The sequence below is a fragment of the Antedon bifida genome, chromosome 5, assembly GCF_963402885.1.
Source record: "Antedon bifida chromosome 5, ecAntBifi1.1, whole genome shotgun sequence".
Lineage (NCBI taxonomy): Eukaryota > Metazoa > Echinodermata > Crinoidea > Comatulida > Antedonidae > Antedon > Antedon bifida.
The window spans coordinates 28333731-28351452 of record NC_136230.1 but is presented as its reverse complement, the minus strand read 5'-3'; the positions used below and the strand labels follow the sequence as shown (position 1 = coordinate 28351452).

The 17722-nt window shown below is 32.7% G+C and overlaps 2 protein-coding genes across 3 annotated transcripts in view; one reads left to right on the top strand and one right to left on the bottom strand.

The window, feature by feature from the left end:
• Positions 1–923: 923 nt before the first annotated feature.
• LOC144842390 (uncharacterized) lies at positions 924–3712 on the bottom strand. Its single transcript, XM_078698836.1, has 2 exons — positions 3665–3712; positions 924–2635 (listed from the first exon to the last, which is right to left on the bottom strand). Exon 2 carries the CDS (start codon positions 2624–2626, stop codon positions 1607–1609), a length of 1020 nt encoding a protein of 339 aa, XP_078554962.1. The 5' UTR covers positions 2627–2635; positions 3665–3712; the 3' UTR covers positions 924–1606.
• Positions 3713–16956: 13244 nt separating this feature from the next.
• The window catches only part of LOC144843067 (NTF2-related export protein 2-like), a 33961-nt gene continuing 33195 nt past the window's right edge, over positions 16957–17722 (top strand). The window contains exon 1 of one of the 2 annotated variants that reach the window (XM_078699744.1): positions 16957–17026. The gene's annotated coding sequence lies outside the window, so the exon portion shown is untranslated. The remainder of the gene's footprint in view (positions 17027–17722) is intronic. The other variant, XM_078699746.1, reaches the window with a different exon arrangement.

Genomic DNA, 17722 nt, shown 5'->3' with positions numbered 1-17722 from the left:
TATAATACTGTACTCTAAATATACACCTCCGTAAAACCTCTCGTTCACACGTAACAATTACGCACCGGTTGTAATGATGTTATAATGATACTATTGCATTTTCGTATTAAGCATTTTCCATCTTCTAATGTTACCGATTTTAAGTAAGTGAGTAGCCTTTGAATATTAAGCCAAGACGCGCTAACTCAATATCGTGAAAAGTTGTTTAAATGCCATTTAGACATCATCATAATACTTCGATAATAAAATAGAAAAGTTATATTAGAAGCGTATAGTAGATTATTAATAACACACGACAAAACAATGCCTGCGTGATGCTAGAAAAAATTGTTTTGAGGTCGATGAAGAAGACACAAAGACTACTGAACAAATTAAGTAGGTCGGTGAAGAAGTCACATTCTAAATCACACAATTGCTGAGTCAGAAAAAAAATGTAGGCCTTCAACGAAAAAATACAAGGCTATTAAAATCTAGATTCGAAATAAAATGAGTCAATATAGGTAGTTGTAACTATCTCGCTGGAATTGTGCAAAAAACAACAATATTTATGAAACATAAAAGCATCTGTTGAAATAGGAAGGTCATGCAAATTATAGTTATAGTCACAGTGTACTGTCTTCCTATAATAAAATCAGTATCCCGACAACAGAAAAGTGTGTATAAACAGAAGCATAAGTCAATGCACATAAGCCTAATGCTAACAAAATCAATGCAATTGGTAACTTACATGGTCGGTATCATGTCTAGCGACAGAACAGAGTATACTGTATCACCTTTTCTGACAGCAACCTTTATCACAGGGAAGAGTGAGATTTAATCTCACACTTTTAAGTTTTTTTTGGTTTTTTTTTAAATTAAATATTTAGGATAGGCCTTGTCGTCATCGGGCAAGATACCCCTGCATCTTTATTGTTTCTAGATTAATACCGTACATGTATCGACAGAATTTGAATCAGAGGTAGCAATACAATATACACAGTGTTATAAATAAATGAAAAACATAATTTGGTTTATAAAAATTCAACCCTTTAGCGGAAAGGATTTATAATATGACTAATAATGTCAGGAAAATTATCTTGTGATTTTTTTTTCCATTCAGCCACAATTTTTACATTCTGAAATAGAACAACCGGGAATCGATAATTCTTGTAACTTCCTTTATTACAACTACCATTAAACAAGAGAACTTGAATGCGAATAAACTCATTATAACTGATTCGGAATCCATTTCAGGAAAAAAAGAAATTGCATGAAACGCATTGTACTTAACCAAGTTTTCTGACACGGATTGATTGTGTAACACAGATAAATGAATATTAATAAACATTCAGACCCGTCGGTCCATTTAAAAGGATTAGACCAAAAGGTATTTTCAAAAGATTACCTTATTTCTAGTGCAATTGTATTATATGTTGACTAGCCATTGGTTTAAATACCACATCAGTCTTTCAGCTTTAATACGTGAAGACATAATGATGTATCCTATACGTTACGAAGTCTAGTAAATGTCGTAAACATGTAATAATATACGGTTTAAAATGTCTTTAAACTCTTTAAACCATCATTGAATGTATTAATTATTACCTATAATGTTAGGTAGTTACCATTAAGTAGCCCATTTACTGTTCATATGTAAAATCGGGTACGACGGCAAAGTGTCATTAATATCTTTAACTAATACGGCCTCCTTTAGATCTTCACCTTTAATCTGAAGAACATCTTCCTGTTTGTCCACATCTTCTTGACATTTAGACATTTCTCCTTGTTCTTCATTTTTTGGATTCATCTCTACGGTCGGTTCTCCTCCTAGTGACGTAATTGATTGTTTAATTTCTTCGATATTGCACTCGAATTTAGATAAGGATGAATCTGGAACGTTTTCAGTTAAGCCTTCTATATCATCACATGTGGAGAGAGTGTCTCCAAGAACCTTCGTTAGATGTACTGCAGATTTTGTCTGTGGTCCAACCAATGTTTCGTTGACAGTTTCAGATAGTTCTTTGGCATGTTTGACACGTTCAATGGCAGCTTCATGGGTATCCTTCAATTTCTTTTCTTCGGCTTCATGATACCTATCAATCATCTTGAATAGACTCGCTTCTGTCTTGTGGATTTCCTCTACAAGCTGTTCCATTTTCTCACGAACATCCTCTTTATTGGCATCGCAATAACTCTGCAAATCTGCAAGTTTCTGCTTGAATTTTTCATCGAACGATCCGATCTTCTTTTGTAGTTTACCTTGAGCTCTTTTCACAAACGTCACTAGTTCATCTGTCTCAGATTTTGGTTCCTCAATCTTCTTTTTCCTGCATCTTTCAAGTAACTTATCGTGAACCATGCTATTATCAAAATTGGTTACGTCATCGTGAGGTACTCGATGCTTCTTACTACAGCTTGGACATTGGCAATAGAGAGCTTGGAGACTTTCGTCAAATGGAGTTGTTTCTGTTAGACTCAAATCCAGACCACTGTCTAATGTCTTCTTTTCCAACTTAAGACTTTGTAAGCAGCCCAGACAGAAGACATGTTGGCAGGGAAGGAGCTTAGGTTGTTTTGCTTCTAAATTGTTGTCAAAAATCTCAGAGCAACTTGGGCACGTCAACAGTTCTGACAGTGTGTCATCCATATTGCAATTCTAAATTAGAAAATAATAACAATAATAATTTAGTATAATGTTATCAATACAGGGTCGTCACTACTATTTATAAGCAGACGTGTACATTTCCAAAATGTCCAATCATACCGACATGTTTTATTACGACCAACGTTCGTTCTTTGGAAAGAGTTTTTATTTCACTTGTTACTTTTCAGAAGTAAAATTTCTCTAAAACCTGATTAATGAAGCTGATCATTGAGAGCTATCTTAAAAATAGAAAATAAAATAGTGAAGTTCTACATCTTTTCATTTCATGTGTTTTTTAAAGGTGGTTAATTCCCACGAAAGATTTCGTGGGAATTACCCACCTTTATTCTAATTTCTTCTCATTTTCATTAACATGACATATAGGTAGTTTTTATTTCTTTCAATCCTTAAACATAACATAATAAATCATGTCTTTATTTGTTTGTTTTTTTCCGTGGGAATCACCCACCTTGATACTAATTTCTTCTTATTGTTATTAACATGACATAATAAAATCAACATTGTTTCTTATAAATTACAGAAGAAGGATAAGGAAGAACAAATGATATATTGTTTTCCTCTAACTGACATCTTGATATCTACAGATTTTTACAGATGGTATGTGCTACCAGGATTTTATACTAACGATATATTCGTATCGCCAACTAATAGCAGACTGCACAATAGCAGACTATATACAAATCATTAAGCAAACCTATTCTGATTTGTTATTGGACAATTAAAGGGTGTAATTTGAATAGTTAGTTGAATAGTGACAAACGTTAAAGATCACAATAGTTATATTATGTAAAAAATTACATTGTTAAACAATAAATAAAAACAAACAAACAAAACCAATATTTTATAACTACCCTGTTCTCTAACAACACAATCTAATCAGCTAACTAATAATTAGCTTTCTTAATGTTTTCAATTAACTTAACTGCCAAACAGCAAGTAAAGATTATTATTTAACACTGGCACAGATTTAAGATGAAAGTTCAAGTAAAATGAATTAGTTAAAATGTTAATTTGACTTACCTTTTTTTTGTTATTCTAGTTGTATAAAATATGGATCGTCTGCAACTAAGTTGTATAGTCTGCCACGCGTTCAACAAGTAGCATTTGTCGTCTGCTGACGTTTCTCTTCTTTTGTTTCCTTGTGTTATTTGATTAGGAAACTGAGCCCCTGACTCATCAACAAATGATATCACACAAATAGGAAATTTTCGAGCCTTTTAGACATTGATTATAACTCTTGCCAATATTTCATCGTTTGTTTTTTCCTGCAGACAAATAGAAGCTACACGTGGTTATTGCTATATAGCCTGTCATTGTAGGTCTTTGAGCAAGATAGTCTATGCTTTAGGAAGGATATTGCATCTGGAATCACACCCAACTTAATGTGTATCATAATATTAATCATAATTATTAATAGTAGAAAAATAATTGGTTTATATTTTAGGTTTTTTGGTTTGAAAAAAACAAATTTATTTTAAAAAAGTCAACCGGAAGCATATTTTCTGAAATTCAATTGGTTTCTAATTGGACTTACCGCTTGTTTATTTTTGTCGCCTTTTTTCTAAACGAAAACATTGTTTTTTAAAGCAAAATTTAATTTAATTTAATAAATTCATTAAAATTATAAAATGGCATATATATTCAAAGTGTGACACATTCTTTTTTATTTGTCATATTTTTTGGGGACATTACATCCGGTTAAATGTAGCATCTCAAAAGTTTTCGAAATCCGACACAATTTGTTAGAATTGTGATATCGCTCCTTTTTTGTGTAACAAATTATATGTTAGTCATAACCATGGGAGAAATTACAGCTAACAGTTTCCCCTTATTAATTAAAATCACCAGTATTATTTGGAAAGTGTAATGAATCATAGAAAATTAATATCCATTTTTTGGCACTAAAGAATAAGAATCATAGTTTTGTATCTCCACAAATTCCATGATACATTAACTCATGTGTTTCATATGTGCCTATATCATGGAAGGTTGGGTTAAAGTATATTAGGCGTTGTATGCGAAACACATGAGATGCTGTATCACGGAGATATTAAACACATTTAGATACACTAAATCGATGGCTTCGATATGATTGAAGTCATGGGTCGTATTTTACAGTACTCTTAAATGTGTTGTGGAAATCTTGAATAGTGAAGGAGATGCCAAAGTCCACGTGATTAAAATTTATTACCCACGACCACAAAGATGTAGTTCAATGAAATAGTATATACTAATAATATAGTCTAATTAAACTATCATCTATAGTCTGTCCTAATAAAACCGTCCCTTTAATAACGGTTTCCCCTGAGTAAGAGTTGGTCAATGTTAAAGTGTATATGCTGATCCTGTTAGTTTCAAAGATGTGATCCAATGAAATAGCATATACTAATATTAATATAGCCTAATTAAACTATAATCCAATATGTTCTATGTAAAACCGTCCCTTTAATAACGGTGTCCCCTGAATAGGTCAATGATAAAGTATATGCTGCTCCTATTAAATCCACGAAATCCCCTTAAACTCTGTCTACACTATCAAACTAGTTTGACAAAAAAGTGTGATGTGCCCAAATATGGTAGTGATATGACATCATCATGTCCATATATGGGCACATCACATTTTTTTTGGTCACATAAAGTTTGATAGTGTAGACAGAGCTTTATAGGTAGTGTTCCTTGAATAGATGGGTTCTACTGTTTTCTGCTTTTGTGTGTGTGCGTGTGTTTGAAATATATCATTTAGATTTATCCTCTGCTGTTTTATCCGTTACGGTAACAATATTGTTTCATTACGTTAAACTACTACATAATCCTAATATAAGTAGTTTCAGTGTATGTTCATAAATGATTTAATAGCTAGTGACCGAAGGTGAACTGTACTTAGGTTTGATTAATTTGCACGATGACAATCAATCTGTGGAGAGTAGATGAATAAATGATATATTATGCAGACTTCTTTTTTTTTTTGCATTTAATTAAACGTTCGAGAGGTTCAAAATTAGTCTAGCCAATTACTAGTAGTAGATACATCCAGGTATACAAGAGCATAGCATGGTATATATATATATATATATATATACACACAGTTGAAGTATTGTGATAAATGTTTTAACTTAAGATTGGTTACCATAAGAACTCAGCGCATTGAATGGCGTCAGCATAACACAAAGTAATTTGACCAATCACGAGAGATGTGTCTTCCCAATTGTCGCTTGTGATTGGTCAACTAACTTGCGTTGCGTGTACGACTTTGCGTTACGTTTAATGAAACTTAAAAAACGCAACTCATTGAATGACGTGCACGCAAGTAGTTTGACCACATGCGACAGTTTAGATGATCCGTCGCTTGTGATTGGTCAAATGTGTACGTTGCACGTACGTATCGTCGTCCAATGGGAACCAAGCTTTACGCATTAACAATGTATAAAATAGGAATAATTGAATGACAATACTAAATGTTCTGAAGTGGGCCTAATGTACTCGACAATGTGGTTTTGATTAATTTTTTTTTGTTCGGTTCTATATTTTTTTAAATTACAATTAACGCTAAGCTTAAGTGAGAAATTGATTCATGGTAATTATGAACGTCAAGAGACATCCTGTCATTTATTATGATTGTGGTCACGTGGCTACCTTATGTATGATGACTTAATTGTGATGAATGACATGACGAGGACATACTCTTGAAGATAATCACGTGATTGATTCAAGATATCTTAAAAAACCGTCAAGAATACTAATTTGTAAAAACATTTGGATTATTTTTTATTTATTTTCATTTTGGAATGTTTCATTTGTTACTTAATGATGATAGAACATGTTGTTTATAAGTAAATGTGTCAGATGAATTGTCCCATTGTGTAAAGAAAAAATTGACATTGCGGGTACTGTTATGAATTTGTCATATTTTAGTGCGCTCCTGATGTGCAGTAAAGTTAGAATGAGAAATTGTTATTGTTAATGAATTAACATGAATTAATTCGAACGTATGGTGTTATTTAACCATACTAAATTAAGCGTGCTTCCCACGGACGTAGACGCAACGCAAGCGAGTTGACCAATGACAAGCGACAATTCGAATTATCCATGGCTTGTGATTGGTCAAATCGCTTACGTTACGCTTACGTCCTAGTGGGAACCAAGCTTTAACTCCCTAACATCTGACGGAGGGCCCAATACGCTTTCTGTAACGCGAACCTACTTTAAGCTAATTAACATGTCCATTATGTTATTTACTGTGGATGTTTACATACATATTGAGATATAACTTTACTTTATAACTTTACTGAAAATGATAAGAAAAATATTGAGAGACCACGTAAAATTGCACAACGTATTATTAAAGCTGATCTAACGCCTTGTTCATTTATCTATGAAAAGAGTATTTTAAAAAAAGTAAACAATATTATGGAAGACCCCACTCATCCGTTACATTACTGTTATAACTTAAATAGATCAGGTATTAGGCTACGACCTCCAAGAGCAAATCTTTGCAGAACTAGAAAATCCTTCGTTGTAAATAGTATTCATATTTTTAATTCCAATGTAAGACGATAATGCAATTTTTAAATAGTTTTACATTTTTAACTTTTTATCTTGTATTTTTAATCTGTTATAATACTGCACGTTTTAAATTGTTGCAATATTGTTGTTTTAATCTACCAAGCAAAGTGAATTTCCATTTTTATGGACAAATAAAATTTCTTGAAAAAAAATTTCTTGAATCTTGAATAGGAATCACTTCTTGGACGTAAACATGAATTATTCATGTTAGGCGTATTCTATACAACAATACTAAATCAGTGTATTACAAAACCAATACAAAACTCACCAACAGATTGCATTCTGAGATAAGATGATCACCGTATATTTTTAACGATAACGTCAATAACATCGACTGAAAAACGTGCTTAACCCATGCGTTTGTGAGACCAATCGTATTGGTAATCGGCCAGAAGAGGCAGAATTAAACCCGGGGCTATGGAAACGGAAAACAAGCTTGTTTACAGCTCCGGTTCTATATCAACTTCAGCAAGCATTTAATATTAGCCATATCAAACACTTATATAACATTACAGTGTAATAATACATCTCAAATTTAAGAGTTACATAATAAAAACGATAATAGAATGTGAAATATAGACGGTAATGATTGATTACGGCACAAAATCGGCGACAGAAAAAAGTGTATGTGATCTATAAATCGAGTTTATTTAGTATGGGTGAATAGCTTCGGGGAAATAGCTTTGGAATCTTTGTGATGGATTGAGTCTAGTATCTGACGTTTAAATTGCACGCAAATCTACGTAAATATCAAGTGTTATGTAGAAAAATATTTTTCAATATTTTGAAAAGTAGGCCAGGTATTTGTGGTTGTTGCATGGGTAACAATTGATGGACACTCTGCCCGGCAGTAGATGATTGCACTTGAGGCAGACGATCTTGGAGGCAATGCGCGGGAAGGACGAGGTAGTAAGTGTATATAGATAGACAACCAACTGAAATAATAACACTTACTAAGTATACAAGCAATTAAGGTAATGGACTGTATATTCAAGATGTCGGTTGAAGATTTTTTTGTTATTTTATTTGGTTATGGTTTGAAACGGTTATTAATAATGGAATGTGAAACCTGAAAAACTTTTTTTTTTCAAATAAAACCAGTAAATTTCTAAACAGTCGTTTTTTTTTAAACAGTTCTTTTTATTTGTTTATATTCTATTTGTTAAATTCTTAGAATTGTATTCTACCGAGAATCGGCGTGTTATCAACAGTAGTTTAAAATGTAAATACCATCAAGACTTTCAGATTAATATATGAAAAAACATACCAAGAAGCTTAAAGATATATTGCTTTCTAATTTATTTTGAATATGCCATTTTAATGTCACATAGTAGTTATTCACTTTGACCAAAAACTGGATCGAAAAAAAAATATTTACCTGAAAAAATTTAATATAAAGCAAAAAATTGTCTGATGCAGACAATGTTTTTCTTGTTAAAATTAAACGTCTCTTTTGTCTTTTTATAAGTGAAATTTTTTGTTTTGTTTGTTTTTTTTTTTGTTTTTTTTTACAGAAGTGAATAACTTTATTAAAACCGCAAAATCTATTTATCTTATCTTCTTTTTTGTTGTTGTAAAGACAAGCTCAGGCTTATCAGGTCCCTCGGCATCGTATTTTGATGTATTTTTGTTCTTACTTTTATGAAATAAGTGTGAACTGAATTGAATGTAAAGCGTGGTTCCCACTAACGACGCAACGCAACGACGTATTGACGCAAAGTGCTGTATTTCGTAATCACAAGTGGGAACTGACGACGCAACAGTGCTGCAAACATCGCAGGTTTGATTTCACGCTGACTGGGGCAAACACAATTATTGAAAGGGCATTTTCTTACGTCGCGCGTAGGTTGCGTTACATTGCGTCGCTCGTGGGAACCAAGCTTAACAACTCCAAGTTTATTTGTTTTATAGTAATGTCAACGAACCTTCTGTTTACATTCGATTCATTTTTAAAACATCAAAATACGAAGGAATGAAAGACCAAATCTAGATTTATACTCAATATATCATTCTAAAAGAAGATAACAATTTATCGAAAGCCGCGGTTTTGAAAAGATTGAAGAAAAAAAAGACATTGACGTTGAAGAATGATCTGTGATTATAAATTTTAGTTTTTATTGAAATAAGAATTGTTTGTAAAATGACTTGTTCATTCTGCTAATGCTTAACTGTACAGCCACAGAAGAAGATAAACATTTTTTTCTTTGTTTATTTAATTATGTACAGTAATCTCATGTTAATGTTTTTTTCTATTTCGTTAATAGTGGTCTCTGCTTAAAGTTTATTTTTATATGTTATAAACCACTCTACCTTTATTTTTTATTTTGTTTAAATTTATTTATTGAATTATTGTACAGTAATCTCAATGTAAGGTTTTTTCTATTTTGTTAATGTTGGTCTCTACTTAAAGTCTATTTCTAGACTTATTTTGACCACCATCCACATATACTTAATGAATTATTAAGAAAATATATGTATTATTTGTGGAAACAATAACTGTAATATACAACAAAGCATAAATATTTATTTTATTATACACGTATTTATATACAAATCATGTATGTGTCCCAGTTTAATTAGTAATCGTGATGTCATGTAGTCATGTCATCCGTACGTTGTAACAACGAAGAAAACAAACTCATTCCATCTGCGTATCTTAACGTACAATTACAACAGCGAGTAAAACAAACCATTTAAAGCGTTACATAAACTTGGCTTTCAGAATTCTCAAAATGGTGTACAAGTCATTAGCGGCCTGCCTAATGTGCGCCAAGGATGCGTTTAATTAAAGTGTTCAATTAGTGTCAATTTTAAATCTTAATATTGTGTGAAATGAGCTCAGCGAAGACGTCGAACGTACGCAGTCAGTGCGGTAGTTTACTCGAAAGAACTTCAGTGCACAACCGACAAAGTCAAACGATTCTCCGTTATCTTAATTCTTATCTTCTAATCTTATAAGTTCCATCAGGGAGATACATCTCCCTGGTTCCATGATACTCTGTCAAATGTTCGTCATAGGCGATGCTGTATCATAGGAATAGGTTGGGTTAAAGTTAGAGTAAAAACACATGTCGCATTTGATACTATAGAAATGTGCATGGTAGGCCTATAACTAGCTATGTACAAATGTTAAATGCTCCTATCCCTGGAAAAATAAAAAAGTTACATAATATTAGTCAAGATGATCAGTTAATTTAGTTACTATTTCACAAATGTGTTTGCACAAAAACATTGATGTTAACGATACAAATTGTTCGATCATTCATTAATTTATTCATTCATTCATTCATTCATTCTTGGTTTGGTTAAAACCAATTACAATAACATATATGGGAACAACATTACAAGCTATACATACTAAAAGAAGAGAAGAAAAGAGAGTTTAAAAGGTATCCTATAAGACCTTCCATTAAAAGCAGAAAACATGATATCAAAAATTAACATTAAAATACACGTTAACATATACACCATATTTTCAACTGTGACGTAATCATTTCACAGTATTTTATAAATCATTATATAATACAAGACCGTTGAGATTCAGCCACTGATACTCACGACATTGTCATTTTCAATACTTTGCCTTTGAATAAAAAAAACATATCTAAAATTATTATATCCCAATATAATCTTATTAATATGTGATGTAGTTCGTACGGTAATTCATGCCTATCAAATCACCTAATACACTGACAATAAATAATTCAATACTTGTAAATATAAAAATAACCTTTTGAATGCTGTACTCAATATTGAACGAACCATTTGCTATCAGTCATACAATTTTGAAAATAACAATGGATTTATTATCTTATTTTCCCTGAGGTATGAATAAACAGATCATAAAAGTCAACTTTATTACAATATATATTTGCAACAAAAGCATACTGAACACGTATTGTGTGTAATTATGCAGATGTAATGATACGCCATTTTTAGCACTCATAATTTCGCCTAGAAACGTGTGCAGAGATTCAATAGACCCAATTTTCCTTTTAATGTGCGTTTAGGCCTACTGTATATTTCGGAGTGCAGTCTAGATGGTTTGGGTGCTCAGCTATCATTCATTCATCAGTGGAAAATTATTTCCATTTATTGTCATTTGCACATAAAATATACATAGAAATTATGTTTGCTCTGAGATATACAAAAATAGATACATATTTGATGTCAGTGGCCGTATTCACCAAAGTGACACCATCAGAGTGTCACCACTTAAGTGAGATATTTCCCTTAAATATTAAGTTCTTCACTTAACTCAATAAATATTTAAGTATTTCTCTTGTATTCACTTAGATAGGACATTTTTTTTTTAATTTAAGGCTAAGTGTTTCCCTTAGCCTAAGTGTGAAAGGTGAATACGGCCACAGGATTTTTTTCTCACGGTATTTTCAACCTCTGCACTCTAAGGACTATTTCAACACTCTGCTTCTGTTTCCTCCTATGTTTTTCCTGTTAAACGGATTACCACCTCCGTACATGACAGAAACATTCGTATGGAAGGCAATCGCCGCCAAAAATACAAAAGTAAAACAAACAACGTACTTTCACAAACGAACAACGTACTTTTACAAACGAACGATCTAAACTAAAACAAAGAACGTACTTTCACAAACGAACAGCCTACTTTCACAAACGAACAACCTACTTTTACAAACGAACAATCTACTTTCACAAACGAACGAACTAATGTAAAACAAACAACGTACTTTAAAAAACGAACAACCTACTTTTACGCGAACAACGTATTTTTTACAAACGGACAACGTACATTGATAAACGAACAACCTGCTTTACCAAACGATGTAGATTGCCGAATGAACTAAGGACTCGCCCATTTTTTAAGTCGGGTATAAAAACACCACATGACCTGAGGAAAATAAAATGTTGTTAATAGTGAGCTCTCTATTTTGTAGAGTATACACTACATAACTACATACAGTGTAGCAAAGGTAAAATTATGGGACCCGCCTTTTATTTCAATTGTTATCATGATGACGTCATCAAAATTAACTCGAAGATAGAAATTTTGGAAGGAATTTATCTGAGCAACAACATATTAACGTGTAGAATTGAAGAATTTGGATGCGTAGAATATAGATGCGCGCTATTTTAAATGAACTATGACGCAAAAGATAAAAATACGACTTTTATAATTCAACTGGCCATAAAATGATGTCACATCAACATCCGATACGCAACATTTTTACATGAATTCGTATCTAGAATTCAACATCTTCCAGAAACCGTTTTCATGAGGGTCACTTTTCCTCCATTTGTCAGGATGAGTTTTGCTTACGCGCGCAAGATACAGGCTGCTCGCTTTGAGATCCCTCTAAGGCATATCCTCTTATCGGAACTTATGCAATTACCCGACTTAAAAAATGGACGAGTCCCTAGTTCATTCGGCAATCTACATCGTTTGGTAAAGCAGGTTGTTCGTTTATCAATGTACGTTGTCCGTTTGTAAAACATACGTTGTTCGCGTAAAAGTAGGTTGTTCGTTTTTTAAAGTACGTTGTTTGTTTTACATTAGTTCGTTCGTTTGTGAAAGTAGGTTGTTCGTTGGTGAAAGTACGTTCTTTGTTTTAATTTAGATCGTTCGTTTGTGAAAGTAGGTTGTTCGTTTGTGAAAGTACGTTGTTCGTTTGTAAAAGTACGTTGTTTGTTTTACTTTTGTATTTTTGGCGGCGATTGCCTTCCATACATTCGCTCTTACTATCATTGGCTGCGTGCCTAGATAAACAAACAAAAACGTCATATAATGCTTACTATCCTTGTCTGCGTGCCCAAATAAACAAAAAAAACATCATATCATAATATAATGTGAACTAAAGATGAAACAACAACAAAAATTAAGTATAATGAAAGCACGTCTGGACTTTATATTCCTTAAAGCTCTGTCTACACTATCAAACTTTATGTGACAAAAAAATTGTGCCCATATATGGACATGATAATGTCATATCACTACCATATTTAAACATATCACTCCAATATTTATTCACATCACACTTTTTTTGTCAAATTAGTTTGATAGTGTAGACAGAGCTTAATAAATAAACATGTATATTGTGTTTGTTTCAGGTGATTCTGAGACAAAGCGTAGGAGTTCCTGACCATACCTACTGATTTCACGTCAGGATTGAACTCACTTTTTATTCATACCAATAATTGCATATTTATCGTTACCTTGTAGATAAACCAATTATAGAAAATACAATAATAGAAGAAAACTAATAGTAGAATAACGCCATAAATAACCGACAAACTGACATATAATAACAAAATATTAAACGATATAAAAAGTTATATATTATAAAATGCCCAATTGACGCCAAACATGTAATGAAACAATGTTTAATACAATTGCCTGCTTTTTTTTTATTACACTCTGCAATTTATTTTAACAATTTGGTATTTGAAGACGGTTCGAAATCAAGTATGCATCGTTATATTGAAATCATATATCTCTCTATAATTATTGGGTAATGAACGTGTCAACGATTATCCTTGTTTACTAATAGTGTTATAATGACAAACTGATCATTTTCTTCTAGAAAAAAGTTTCAAGACGGTATAGATCACCATACATTCCTTACAAACGCACTAATGCTATACATTTCCAACAAATAAAAAAGATCGTTTTTCCGTTGATAATTAAACCAATATCGAAAAGTAATCAATTTACGTTCAGAATTCAAGATTCAAGACATTTTATTGGTCCACTTTAAAATAGAAATTTGTTTGACTTGACATAATTAAGACAACAGAGACAAATACATAAAATAATAGATTGTGCTTTATTAATTAAATCTCATTTGGAGCTAAGAGAGAGTGGAGTAGAAAGTTGTCAGGATTGAACCCTGGACCTTGGAATTGGAAGACAAGCACGTTAACCACAATCTACAACTCCACTATCTGGCAATGGAGGGTTCATTTTTTAATGTATCTTGGAATCCAATATGGTTGCCATATGCTATTATTATAAATTGTACCATTGGACTGATTTATCATAATATTGTAAGATTTGTCACACAAATTACGTTCGTGCGTGGTTTAAAATAGGAGCTACTATCAGTTTTGAGTAAAAAATGTGGGCCATTTTTAAATTCAAGATGGCGGCCAAAATATTGTCTAGAAAAATTGGCCCCCAGTTGCAATGAATTCTACTAGTCCTAAGGATTCCAAAACTGCCAAGAACTCAACTTTAGCATTAAAATCTCACGGAATTGATATTTGGAACATTATGTTCCCCACTATTATGAATAATAATCAAGTTTAAAGTTTCTTCTTTATTTGTAGATATCGTCAATACTTCTTCAACAGTAACATGGTAATGCTCTGTCTACACTATCAAACAAGTTTGACAATAAAAGTGTGATGTGCGCAAATATGGTAGTGATATGCCTAAATATAGTAGTATATTGTCCATATATGGGCACATCACGTTTTTTGTCACATAAAAGTTGATAGTGTAGACAGAGCTTTAGGAGTGTTTTGGTGGACGACAGTAACATTGGAAGACGACAACGGTGGCTTTGTCGACAATCAGAACGTACACCTGTTTCTTCTGACTGCCAGTGACGACGGTGGTAGTGTCAGTCAACTAAAAATAAGACTGGAGAATGATTCGCCGTCGACGACATCTAAAACGACGACGTAGCCTATGATGACGATTAGTATCAAGTAATCTTCCGCGGGAGTAAAGATCAACTCAGATAATTGTCAAGTTTTAATAAATTAGTCTGTCAGAAAATGTTTTTAACACAGAGTTTATTTCAAGAGGTTGACATAATTGACAGTTTTTGATAAAAAAAATGCCATCATTCAATTCGTTTTACAACAAATATTTAAATGCGATTATATCAAGTTTCATTTATCACGTGACGTACGTATCATTTTGTACGCGCGTATCTCTCGACAATATTTGCTTGGCCATTCTTCAATAATTATATAATAAAATAAGTTGGATAGTGTTGATTCTCAAAATAGGATTGGTCATTTTAAAGAAATTGAATTTTATTTATTCACAAATCAACAGATATCGAGTTACAAATGTCCTATATTTATAGTAATAGATACTGTATCTAGTACTTAGATATAAGTGCCACCATCCAAGGGACTTACAAAAAGAAAATACGGTTGTTTAAGGTTCAGATTGTAAAGGTCTGCTTATAACCAATTGTGTCTACGCCACGAAGGAGTAACATAAGACCAGTGGAGTGGAGTTGTGGCTTGGTGGTTATGATGCTTGGCTACCACTCCAAGGGTCCTGGGTTCAAGTCCCGTCACATGTCAGAATTTTTTCTAAGGACAAAATTACAACTCCACTCCCAAAGACTTGTAATAAGACGTTGTTTATGTAGAGCATCTTGTATATATGTTTGTCTTGTGAACCTATGAGGGTCCCTAATGATCAGCAATTGCTGGATGGATCACCCTCTTTAAATAATAAAACCGATAAACTGTCTGTGGAAACGGGGTTTAACCGATTCCACTCGAGAAAAATTAACGGATAATTATCTTATTCAAATCAGATAATCATAAGATAAATGCGATATGTTTAACCTTTGACCTGAAGGACAAATTGTTGCGATGTGATTGGGTCACTTTATTGGTTAAAAAATGTACCGATAATTGTTGTTTTGGCTGCGGAAACACGGCCTAAAATTGGACGCGTGCGTCAAATCCAGGTTGCCTGCGTTAAAATAAAAGTGGGTATTTGTTGGTGATGTAAGTTGACGCACAATGACGCTTTTGTTTTGACTGCAAACGGAAAAGACCTAGATATCTGTGACTTGTTAGTCTAATTAGACGAACTTTCAAAGTGATTAAAACATGTAATACTTTGCGAAAGTTTTGAAGGATTATTTAAAGATACTTGCATTTGTGTAGTGATACGGCCAATGAGTTGTGTCAGGATTAGGAGACGGTTATCAACACCACACGTGGAGTGGTTAGCTCGCTTTCCTAATCACCACCGGTGCTTTATTTAAAGAATAACGTCGTACATTTATCTGCAGCAAAACAACAAAGTAACTCATTATTTTGTCATTAGAGTGTAAATAGTTCGGCAGGTTACATTAAACAATGTTAATTACCTTTTTGTCATTAAGTATTGTTTTGATCAGCGAGTCTTTTTAATGATGGTATATAGTACCGGTGTGGCGCGCATTACTTTCTTAATGTAGGCCTATCGACACTAAAAGCATAAACATGTGTGGGCAGACGATGTGATGATGACAATAGTGCGCGCGAATGTGTTTTCTGGTGATAATTTAACAATGATAATGATTATGACGTAATGGTGATGATGACGTAATGGTGATGATGGAATAATCATAATATATTATAGCACATAAGCTACAATGGAGTTGACATACAGTAAAAGCTAAAATATTTTAACGAGAAACAATTGACGTAAGTAATGAAAAAAAATAACAAACTAAGACACGTAAGAAAAATTACAAATTTAGGTAGGCCTATTCATTGATTGGAAAAAATATTGCACAACTTTCAATACACAAAATTAAATTAAAATTACGTGCATCCAGACTAATTGCAAACGCCTTAAGTACACATAATAATTAATTAATATGATGATTTAATTAAGATAAATGATGTTGATTGACAAAAAAGTGTAATTACGTCATGACCTGTTTTTTTTGCAAAATGTGTATTTATTTATAATATATTGGCGTGCTGATTCGATATCTGCATAACCATGTGCTCATTTGCATACTAACGTGTAAAGTGTGCAGACACAATACAGAAGACTTAATACAGGAAGGGACGATGCGTGTTCAATTCGAAATGGTAAGTGATGAGTTTTATAATACTTAAATGCTTATAAATGTTTATTGGTATAAAGGTTTGCAGTCTAGTTACCACAGTTTAACATTCACTAACGGTAGTATATAAACACGAATTGTTAGTTTTTTTTTAGTTTTTAAAGTTTTATAAAATGTAGATTGTCTCTGTACACCTTTGAATTTGTTGAACAGCAAAATGTCGTTTAGCTGGATAATGTCAAAACTAAAAGACGGGTCTTTACCAATTCTAAACCTGCACAAATAGACACTATTTTCCGTAGGTCTACGTCAAAATTGCAAAGACAGATCTTTACCATATTTAAACCACAGATAGATATGTGGTCACGGATGACTCCATTTAATTTTAGAGGCAATCCGTACCAGGATCCCAATTCTGGACCGCTTTTTGTTGTTAGTAGGTCTACGTCAAAACTACAAGACGGATCTTTACCACATTTAGACCATCTAACCCACATTACTAGGCGGTAACATCAAAACTACAAGACTGATCTTTATCACGATTCTTGATCCTTTTTCTTTGTTTACTCCTGACCGAGTTCTTAGTGTTATTACTACTTTTGAAATATGCTTTAACACTAATTCATTTATCGGAATATCTGGTACACAGAAAGCAAAATTACGTATAGAGTAACACAATAAACTGTACTGACTAATTACTACAAGATGACGCGTTCTCATC